The sequence below is a fragment of the Mus pahari genome, chromosome 3 (assembly GCF_900095145.1).
Source record: "Mus pahari chromosome 3, PAHARI_EIJ_v1.1, whole genome shotgun sequence".
In the NCBI taxonomy this organism is placed as follows: domain Eukaryota; kingdom Metazoa; phylum Chordata; class Mammalia; order Rodentia; family Muridae; genus Mus; species Mus pahari.
This window is the reverse complement of record NC_034592.1, coordinates 104,593,475-104,605,002: the sequence shown is the minus strand read 5'-3', so window position 1 is coordinate 104,605,002 and position 11,528 is coordinate 104,593,475. Positions and strand designations below refer to the sequence as shown.

General features: G+C 43.3%; 1 protein-coding gene across 1 annotated transcript; it reads left to right on the top strand.

Moving 5' to 3' along the window:
* Positions 1–9: 9 nt before the first annotated feature.
* On the top strand, positions 10–10,666 carry Zscan29 (zinc finger and SCAN domain containing 29). The gene is made up of 5 exons (XM_021193431.2): positions 10–1,390; positions 1,821–2,025; positions 4,134–4,811; positions 6,616–7,071; positions 9,341–10,666. Exons 1-5 carry the CDS (start codon positions 1,076–1,078, stop codon positions 10,189–10,191), a joined length of 2,505 nt encoding a protein of 834 aa, XP_021049090.1. The 5' UTR covers positions 10–1,075; the 3' UTR covers positions 10,192–10,666.
* Positions 10,667–11,528: the final 862 nt, after the last annotated feature.

Below are 11,528 nucleotides of genomic sequence, written 5' to 3'. Positions count from 1 at the left end.
CTTCCGGCTTGAGAGCGGGGACTGGGGCTGTGAGAGGGAGAGGCTGGTCTAGCTGGACCCAAGTGCGTGAGGCTGGCCCGGGGAAAGGGATGCGAGTCGACAAGTCGACAAGGGATGAGAGAGACGCGGCCTGGGGTGGGCCGGAGGCATTCTCAGGACGCCTTGGCAAGGTCTGTGGCTTGTTGACCGACTGCCGACGTCTCCCTGAGTGACCGGGCCGGAGGGAAGACAGCAAAGCTGGAACTTGGCAGCCGCCGCCGTGGAGCTGTGCTCGAAGCCCACGGACTCGCAGCACCGGCCCGCACCGGCCCGCACCGGCCTCGTTCTCAGGAGACCCCCCCCCCCCACTGCCGCCCCTCGAGCTTCTCCGCTTCACCAACTCCTGTAACTCTTCCCTAGCCCACCTCAGTTTAGAAGCCCAAGTCGGCTCCCCCGGTGCGCGACCTTCCCCGTCTGTCGCTCCCGAACTCTCGCCGAGTTCTTACTTCGTTCGGGAGGCGCGAGCAGGAGACCCAGTGTTCGGCACTTGACTTCGGTTCGGGTTGGAAATTTGTAGTGTGGTGTTCCAGGGGCGGGGCAGACACCGGGAGCTTCTGGAAGGACAGCGGCGGTTCTAGGGGAGATTAGCCGGCGCTCGCTGCACAGAGGCTTTTTGTTGTCTTCAGCCAAACGTTGGCTTACCTTTAGAGTCCGCCAACGTTTTGATCTGGGGCGCTAAATACGATGATTTACCTGAGGTGGGAGCGAAGCGGACAGATTTTTCTGTTCTCTGCAACTTCCTGGGGATACTCTAAACATCTACTCTAGAAATGCAGTTTTTTAAGGTCATTTTCTCCTTCCTTATTGATTTGCTGTCCTGAAAAGGTACTGTCTCAGAAGGCCACTTGGAACATATGGGAAGTCAGGCCGGCTCTGGCAAGATTTAAATATGAAAAGATACTCTCCTCTGATAGCGCCATTTCCCTTGACTCTAGGATAAAACCCCTTTTACCGAGCGACTCATCTGCAGGTGTTTCTCTAAGGGCATGCAAAGATAGTGTACTTAAATCCTGGAACCCAGACACTGCTGTTAAGGATGGCCAAACCCACTCGGAGAGGCAATGGCACAAACTCTGAAAGCTTACGACAGCGCTTCAGAAGATTCCATTACCAGGATGTGGCTGGGCCCCGGGAGGCTTTCAGCCAACTATGGGAACTTTGCTGTGGGTGGCTAAGGCCGGAGGTGCGGACCAAGGAGCAGATTGTAGAATTGTTGGTGCTAGAGCAATTCCTGACTGTGCTACCTGTGGAGATCCAGGACTGGGTACGGAAGCAATGTCCAGAAAATGGAGAGGAGGCGGTGACACTGGTGGAAGATTTAGAAAGAAAGCCTGGAAGAGCTGAACCTTCGGTGAGGAGTAGGGGGAATAAAGTCAGAAGTGTGTGGCTGGGGAGAGGCAAGGATAGAGGGGCAGTTTAAGATCAGTCAGATGTAAAGAGGTTTGGTGATTGTGATAGTTCTGGTCTGGAAGGGTTACTTTCTCAGGTAGGGCTTGCCTGGAGATGCCTACTCTGTTACAGTAAGTCTTTCACTTCAGTTTCTTAAGAGAAAAAATGGGGAAGTTTCTTTTCCAGCTGCTATTTGGGTTTCTGATTGATCTTTTTGCAGTTTCAGCCACTCTAAGCCAATGATAACGGAATAAATACTTGTCTGTCCTAACCTCCCCACCCTCCACTCTGGCCTGGCCTCGGAGGATGGTCTCTTGGGGGATATTAAATAATCTCCCCCTGGGAATGCCCCTTGTTATGACCATGACAATTAATGGGGGGGTTATTTCTAGGTCACAGTCTCTGTGAAGGGGCAGGAAATGCACTCGAAGAAGATGACACCCCTGAAATCATCACAGGAGTTATTAAGTGTTCTGCAGGAGTCAGTGGAACCCCAGCCCAAGGGTGTATCCAAGAAAGAGAGGGCAAGAAGGCCAGCCCTGAGACTACAGGAACAGATGAACCCAAAGGAGAATCTCAAACCTTTTCAAAGGAGCGGTGAGGAGTAGATGTGTATGGGAGACAGAGCCCTCTAAGCTGGGAAGTAGGGTTGGGAGTAGTGAGTGGGGAAGGGTTTCAGGGATAGTGGCACCTGCGTGGCACCTCCAAATGTGATGTTTTGGGACCCTGGAAAGGCAGCTAGCTCAACCCTCTGGTAGAGTATTTTTGTATCTCTTCCTATGATAAGTCTGCCTAGTTCTTACTACAATCGAAATACTTTTATTTCTGATGATAGATGCGTATTTTCTAGACACTCTTTTCTGTACTGAAGACACCTTCATTCTAGTAGTTTTTCTTTCCCTCTGTTATCTCTATTCTTTAGATCTAAGTTCTTTTTCTCTACATTGGAACCTTGAAGTTCTCTAAATACTTGATTGTGGAGAAGGAAATTATATCTGTTTTATTCTTGCAAGATGTTGTTGTAAAGATGTAAGAATTTTACTTCAGAATTTTGCAACCTCCTGCAGTACATGCATGACTACAGAATGGTTTTTGTTTGCCTGGTAAAGCCATGACTCTTAGCTTTCCCCAGTGACTTTGGATCCAGTCACTTATTCATTTTGTAGAACTTGTTTTTCTTTTTTGTGCTCTATTTAACTATATTTTGTTTATTATTTAAAACTTACTGAGTTTGTTTTGAATTCTGATCTTATCATCCAATATGACCAGTAATAGCATTCTTGGTTAGTTTAATAATGGTCTTTAGTCATCCACTGGAAGTACCTCAACCTTGATATAAGGAGCTGGAGAATCAATCTTACTGAGTGCTTCAGGGTACATATACTGCAGTAAGGAAAGGTACCTGTTGGCCAACAAGCTGGCTCAGTTGATAATGGTACTTTCTGCACAGCCTGATGACCTGCGTAGAAGTCCATGAAGTTGTCCTCAACCTCCACATGCACCATAGAATGTACACCATAGTACATGCACTATAGCATGTGCACCTCCACATACATCATGCATACACAATGAAAGTTTTATTAAAGTACCTGTTCTCAAAGAGCTTACAATATAATTTAAGAGCACACAGTGAATTATGAATATGTACTGAACTTAGCTGTCTGAAAAAAGGGTTAAGGACTTGCTCAGTTATCCTGTAGGGATTTGGTAGTGTGGCCATGAGATGGGGTCCCAGGGAACACCTCCTGAGGGCAATGACAAAGAGGCTTCCCAAAGGATGGGTGAGTGCCAACAGGAGGAAGGGAGGCACAGAGGTGAATGAAAGTATACAGTGTTCTTGAGAGAAGAGGAATGCACAGAATATGCTAGACACCAAGGTTAAGGTTCAGCAGGCTAGCATGTAAGCTGAGGGGCAGTTAGCACAGCGACTGCTGTGGCTAGTTATGGGAAGAGGAGGAGTCAGGACATGAATGGAAAGGAGGACATGCTGAGGGAAACATTGAGAATTTGGTGACTGAGTGTAGAGGACCTTCACCCCTCCCAACCTCTTGAAATCACTAAATTTAATTCTCAGGACTGATGTTTAAAAAAAAAAAAAAACCAACTAGAGGAGACAGGAGTGAGTGACTGAGAAATGCTAGTAAACAAGTGGTGTAGAGGCTAGGGAGCAACCTGGAATGGAAATAACTGCTGGAAACTCACCACAGAACACTTTCTTCTCTTGTTCTGCTTTAGAAGACAAATCAAGTTCTTTCTCATCCTGTGAGGTTTCCTGTATTTTCTATTCTTCAACCCATTGAAATTTCTGAAAATATTTCCTTTATAAATTTTTTTTTGGTTTTTTTGTTTTTTTTTTTTAAGACAGGATTTCTCTCTGTAACCCTCACTGTCCTGGAACTCACTCTGTATAATCTTGTAGATAAAAGCTGTGAAAGTAGCTCAGTTTATAGAATGCAGAGCACACAAGGCCTCATTTGATCCCCAGCATCGGATAAAACTTCGCTAGGCATTGCACATGTAATCCCAGCACTCAGGTGGAGGCAGGAAGATCAGAGGTTCAAGGTCATCCTCCACTACATAGCTTCAATCAGGCTAGTCTATTTCAAACAAGAAGATAAAATACCTTGAATGAGAGGGGAAAGGCTTTTTGTTGTTTGTATGATCAATCCAAACTGTGATGCTTTGGTTTGTTTCCCTGCAAACAGGATTTCCATTTCCTAAACCCAATGTGGTGTCCAGGTTGGATCAAGGAGAGCCATGGATCTCAGATCTGCTTAGCTCCAAGGAGAAGGATGTCCCAAAAGGCAACAGTACAGGAACCAGTCTATTACCATCCAAGAGAGAGAAAACCGGCTGGGTGGAACAGGGTCACTGGGTATTTGATGATGAGAAGGTGGTGGGTGTGCACTGGGGCTACAAAGAGACTAGAACACTCCTTGCAATTCTCAGTCAGACCGAATTTTATGAAGCACTCCGAAACTGTCACAGGAACAGCCAAGTGTATGGGGCTGTAGCTGGGAGGCTTCGTGAGTATGGTTTCCTCCGGACCCTTGAACAGTGTCGGACCAAGTTCAAAGGCCTTCGGAAGAGCTACAGGAAGGTCAAGAGTGGTCATCCACCTGACACCTGCCCCTTCTTTGAAGAGATGGAAGCCCTGATGGGTGCCCAGGTCATTTCATTGCCCATTAATGGCCTGGAAGAGGCAGCCTCCCAATCAGCCCAGGCAGGCAGTGATGCTGAGACGGAGGAGCCCGGGCAGAGGGACTGGCAGCATGAAGATGGAGAGGAGGCTATAGCTGAAAGGTCAGACAGTGATGACCTGGAGGCAACCCCCCAGGACCCTGGCAACCCACCTGCATCTGTCCTGTTCCGAAGCCCAAGTGGTAAGAAGCTTTCTTGGGCTTTGGGATTAGGTTTGAGGAGCAATGAAACTGGATGTGCAACCAGCCATTGTTACTTAAGGTATTTCTCAACTCTGTATTATATTCTCTTCTGCGAGCAAATCATGAGAGGACAGATTTTTTTCTATCTCTTTTTAGTGCTTGGAATCAAACCTGGGGCCTTACACCATGTTCGGTAAACACTACATACTTGAGCTACATGTCAAATTTCAGATTTAACTTTCCTAAGAAATATACCCAAAATCCATTTTCCTGTTTAGGAAATGAAAAAAAAAAAAAAACAAAAATCAAAACAAAACCCCCAAAAAACCCTCCATATCCTTCTCCCTTTTTAAAAGGGAGTTTTTAAAATAAATAAATCATTTCATTATCTTTGTTCTTATCTTTTCCTTCTTTTCTAGGTTTCCTCTGGTCTTTTGTTCTTCCCTGTTTTCCTTTCCTCCCAGTAAGTGGAAAATAATGAAAAGTGGTGTTCTCAGAAGGTTCAGGTGTTCTGAACCTTCCCTCTTTCCTTGGGTACCTTCAGGCAGGGTATAACCATCCTTTGTTCCTTTGCTAAAAGCACTAAAAAGGGACCTGCAGTGGACATGTGTCAGGTTGAAGATACACTGGTCTTGCTTCTTTCCTCATTCTGACCTCTGAAGTTCTTCATTCTGCAGATCAAGTACATGACTGTAGAACCCTTCAGGTCTTGGCTCTTGCTGGGGTTGCTTAATGGAGATATTAACAGATGAAGACAAGCCATGATGGGAATTTGGCAGCAGTGTGATTCTGAAAGAGGCAGTTCCTTAGAATTTTAAGTCATTATTTTTTAAAATTATTTACAATTTTATGAATTTTACTTTAAAAACTTGTAAATTAAAAACAAAATAACAATATCCCACCCAAACAAACCAGAACCAGTTTGATTCTGAAGCAGGGAGCTTCTTCCCATTGGAGTTTACATTTTTACTATCCAATATTGAATCATCCTATAGGAAACAGAAGGTAAGGATGACACATTGCAGGTCTATTTTTTTTCCTGACAAGTGGCTTTTCTAGTTGGGATCAGAACTGTAGAGAAATTAGTAAACAGGATGGGAGGTGCACTGCGCACATGTACTTAGGTATCTACATGAGTGCCTGACGAGGATAACTTAAGGAGGGTTTATTCTGGCTCACACTTGGCGTGTGTGCATCCTGCTGGGAAAGGCACAGTGTTGAGAGCTGCTCTCAGTGTGGCAGTAGGAGCTGGAAGTAGCTGGTGATGCTGCTGCATCTGTAGTCAGGAAGCAGAAAAATTGATGCGCACTGGTGCTCAGCTTGCTTTATTCAGTCCAGTACCCTAGCCATGAGATGGTGCCACACAGTCAGGGTGGGTCTTCCCTTAGGTGAACTTTTCTGGAAACACCCTCACGGACATGTCCACTAGTATATCTAGTCAAGTTGATAATGAAGATTAACCTTCACAGTGCATAATGACTGATCCAATGATCATGTTGAAAGACTTCTTTTAAGTCACTAAATGGTACTAATAAAGTTCTCTGAAATCACTAGAGGATACAGAAACAAAACAATCTATAATTCATGTAGAGGTTTGGTGATGAATCTAGGAACCTGAGCTTGGATGGCCTCCCTGTCTCTCCTTTGCTTATAAATTGAACCTCAGGCCTCTTGTATGCTTAAGGTACATTCTGAACTAGTGTCTCCAGCTTAACTGGTTTTCCTAGAAGCCAGCAGTAAGACTGAGGAGTTGAGGCTCTAAAGCACTGGGTTAGGTGATGCTGAAATCTCTCTTCTGGTGCAGGTGTGCATTGGGGCTATGAAGAAACCAAGACTTACCTTGCAATTCTTAGTGAGACTCAGTTCTATGAAGCCCTCCAAAACTGTCACCGCAACAGCCAGTTATATGGAAGAGTTGCTGAGAGACTGTGGGAATATGGCTTCCTTAGAACCCCAGAGCAATGTCGTACCAAATTTAAAAGCCTACAAACCAGCTATCGGAAAGTCAAGAATGGCCAAGCACTAGAAACCTGCCCCTTCTTTGAAGAAATGGATGCTTTAGTGAGTGCCCAAGTTGCTGCCCCACCTAGTGATGACCAGGAAAAAGAAACAGTTTCTTGCTGCCTCCAGAGAACCAGTGAGGCTGAACCTGAGAAGCAGGATGAGGACACAGAAGATTATTCAGATGATGAAGATGATACTGAGATACCTCCAGAGGCTGTTAGAATCCGTGCCCCAGTCTTATTCCAGAGCCCCAGTGGTAAGGTTCTTTATTTCTGCTTTTTGAGACAGGGGTTTTTTGTTTTGTTTTATTTTTAGCTGAGATTTCCCTTGAACTCACTGCACAGCCAAGGATGTCCTTAAACTCCTGATCCTTCTGCCTTTACTTCCTAAATGGTGGTATTACAGGTGTGTGCCTCCATGCCCAACTAAGAGTCTTTTGGTTCTCATAGTATAAGTAGCAAAAGAGATGCTATAGAAATTAAGTGAAAAACCTTGAGATTGAGAGCTGGCCACTATACCGAGCTCTACTGAGTTCCTATCGTTCTTCCTATGTTCCCTATCTATTAAAACAGCTCAGTGAGAAGATGCAAATTATTAATGTGGCATCCTTCATTACACTACAACATCACTTGAGATAGTTGCAAACTTTGTAGATTTACTGTTATTTTCATGTGCTGCTAAAATGATTTAGTGCAAGTAACTTAAGCCCTAAATTTGTTAAGCATTAAGACCTTGGGCTGGAGGTATAGTTTAGTGGTACACTGCTTGCTTGCTCAACATACCCCAGGCTCTAGGTTAATCATTTGCATTGCAAATAAAACAAAAACTGCATTACAAGGTTGATGTAACTGTGTTACTGAGGTACAGTGTGAAGTATTCACCACAGTGCTAGGTACATAGTAGGTTCAATAAATAATAGTTATCACTTCCATAAGTCTTTAAATCAGCATTCTGATGTTGCATTGAATGTTAATATTTTACTAAAAATGTTGACTTCTGGGTTTGGGAAATTTTAAATAATCCTCTTGGAGGTGCACATATTAAAGATTCTAAGATCTCAGTCAGTCCAGCAAATCTCTATTTTATGGCCCACCTTAGTGTTAATCTTCTAGGAAATATATACACCGGCTGACACTTAGTATTCCTTTGCTTACAGATTTAGTCTACGGAATTCAGGAGCCAAAGCTAACCTGAAACCTGTAAATGAGTGTAACTTCTCATAGTTTAGAATGAAAGGCTGACGTTTGCTCTTTAGAATGTTAAAAAAGCTGCCTAGTTGGCCTAAATTACAATTTTTTTTTGCAACATTTAGGTTTTAGAGAATGTCTAAAGATGCTTCTCTTTTGAGGCTCTTTGTTCTTTAACAGATGCTAAGTATTTTTTTCTTCCCTGTTTTTTGCCTCCTCTAGCATGTATTGGAATGTGAGAGGGAGGGGAAATTACCAAAAACTACTTCTGGATATAGAAAATTTCCAGAAGATGTTCCTGAGTGTTTCCTTCTAATCTCTTTAATCACTGGCAGTGAACAACAAGACACAGTAAGCCCAAGAGGCAGGAGAATGACAATGTGGAAAGTGTCTTTCTGTAAACCCAGAAATCATCTTTAAAAAACTGCTGACTTCTTGCTGTTGTGAGTTTTTCTGCAGATACTGGATATTCAGAAAGGGTTGAACAGTAACCAGCTTCTACATAGGCTATGTAGATGAAAGGCTTGTGACAGATCCAACACAGGGAAGGAAAACACTAGAATTTTAATAATTTTAATATAATAGTAATTTGGGTACAAGAGCTTTTCTATTATTATTATTATTATTATTATTATTATTATTATTATTATTATTATTATAGACAGGGTCTCTCATTATGCAGTCTTGGCTGGCTTGGAACTTGCTTTGTAGACCAGGCTGGCTTCAAATTCATAGAGATCATTCTGCCTGCCTCTTTTTCCCAAGTGCTAGGATTAAAGGTGTGTGCCACCAATCCCAGTTTAAAATTTTTTAAAAATACTTTAAAAAATTATGTCTGTGCATGTGTGGGTTATGTACATATGGATACAGGTGTCCAAGAAAGCCAGAGGCGTCAGAGTTGGACTCACTGGAGCTGGAGTTACAAGTGGTTGTGAATCCATCTGATACTGGTGCCAGAAACTGAACTCAGGTCCTTTGCAAAAGCATTATGTCCTTGACCTCTGAGCCATTTCTCTAGCATCTCCCATGGCTTTTATTTAGGGGGCACATATGCTATGGCACATGACTGAAGGATAATTCATAGAATTGGTTTTTTCATTCTCTTGTGTGGGGTTCCAGGAACTGAACTCATGTCATCAGACTGAGCAGCCAGCACCTTTACCTGCTAAGCCATTTCCCACCCCCACCCCCAACATATGTTATGAATTCAAAATGTGGAACTCACTGACCATTTATCTGTAATCCTCTAAGGTAATACTTGTTTCTCACAGTTTTGCTTTGTTGTGGTACATTTGATTAGGGAAATGAATAACTTTTCAAATTGTGTTCTTGTATTAGGTTTTGAGGCTGGATTTGATAATGAAGAAAATTCAAAACGGGATATTTCTGAGGAAGTACAGCTGCATAGAACATTACTTGCAAGGTCTGAAAGGAAAATTTCCCGTCATGTTAATCAAAGTAAAGCTACTAAGAATGAATGCTCATCAGAAAAGTGGGAAAAGACTCAAAGAGAGAAACAAAGACAACCGGCATTCCCAGAGAAGAGTATAGGAAAAGTCCTGACCTATCAGAGGCCAGACTTGGAAGACAGACCTTATAAATATGTCAAATATGGCAAAAGCTTTGGCTCAAACTCCCATCTCAGGTATCAGGTCTCCCATGAGGTAGAGAACCCATATAAATGTGCTGACTGTGGGAAAAGCTTCAGTCGGAGTGCACGCCTCATCAGACACCGAAGAATCCACACTGGGGAAAAACCATATAAGTGTCCTGACTGTGGGAAAGGTTTCCGTGACAGTTCCAATTTCATTACCCATCGGAGAATCCACACAGGAGAAAAACCGTATCAGTGTGGTGAATGTGGAAAATGCTTTAATCAGAGCTCAAGCCTTATAATTCACCAGAGAACCCACACAGGAGAAAAACCTTATCAGTGTGAAGAGTGTGGGAAAAGCTTCAATAACAGTTCTCATTTCAATGCACACAGGAGGATACACACAGGAGAGAGACCCCATGTGTGTCCTGACTGTGGTAAGAGTTTTAGTAAGAGTTCTGACTTACGTGCACATCACAGAACCCACACAGGAGAGAAACCTTATGGGTGCCATGACTGTGGCAAGTGCTTCAGTAAGAGCTCTGCCCTTAGTAAACACCGAGAGATTCATACTCGAGAAAAGCTGCTGTCATAGTCAGCGCTTAAGCGAGCTCCTGAGGAAGGGCTTCGGCCTTTCCTGCTTTGTGCCTAGCTGGCACAAAGGATTTTTTGCCACTTTTATTTCTTTTGCTTCCCAGATCTAGATAAGGCCAATGCCACCGGCTTCAAGATTAAAAAGTAGATTTTGGTCTGATCTGATGGTACTACCTCTCCCCTCTCAGTGCCTGTGTTGTTCCCTGAGAGAGTGGTAGTATATGCTGTGGATCTCACCTATATCCTTCACTCACACCGTCATTCAGTGCACGTCAATTGGAAAACCTGTTTCAGCGGTTTTTCAAGAAGCTGTGAGGCTTGGGCCATTTCACTCACTTAAACCTGTGTATACTCTTCATTTATCTTTAAAGAGTTTAAAGTCCATCTTGGTGCTATCTTTTCCTAAGAATCTGGAGCTGGGGATCTAACTCAGTGGTAGAGCACTTGCCTAGTATGCACAAGGCCCTGGGTTCAAACCTGAGGCAGACAGACACACACACACACACACACACACACACACACACACACACACACACACACACACATGTGGGGGTTGGGGACAGAGAGCGTGAAACAATGTAAGTTTTCTATAAACACTGAATTTCTAAGTTTCTTCCAGATTCTACAAGGACTCTGGAAATATATTCTACAATAGAATATTCTACACTTATAACATCTTGATCTTTTTTCCTTTCTTTTCCCTCCTTGCTGCCACCACCACCTCCTCTCCGCCTAAATTGCATCTGTCCCTTGTGAACTAGCAGTCAAAAGAGCAAACTAGAGATGTGGCAATAGAAAAAGCAGTTAAAGATGCCAGCAGGAGTCATCTGTTTCTCCTACACTCCACACACCTAGTATAAGAGTCATGTAGCCAATGGGTGCTCAGTACTAATTGCCATTTCCCCAAGTATAGGTAAAACACACTTTACCCTAAATGACAAGGAAAGTGGTGGTGCTACCAGTCTACACACACACATACACACAACTGTATGTAAATAAAAGTATCTATTTAAGCACAAAAGTAATTACAAGTTTTTACAATCAAGTGGTATTGACTTAATTCCCACATATTCATAGATGTATGATAAAGCCCTGTACAGTGCAAGTGAAAACACCCTACCCTGTCCTTATACTGGAAAACAGTTAATACATAGACATATAGGCACAAATATATAGTTGCAACATTTATTATGTTTTTAAAGGCAGGGTCTCACTATGTAGCCCTGGTGACCTGTAGCTTACTATGGAGATTACTCTGCCCTTGATCTCAGAGATCCGACTGCCTCAGTCTTCAAAGTGCTAGTATAGTAGTAAAGGTGTACATCACCATGAAAGCTG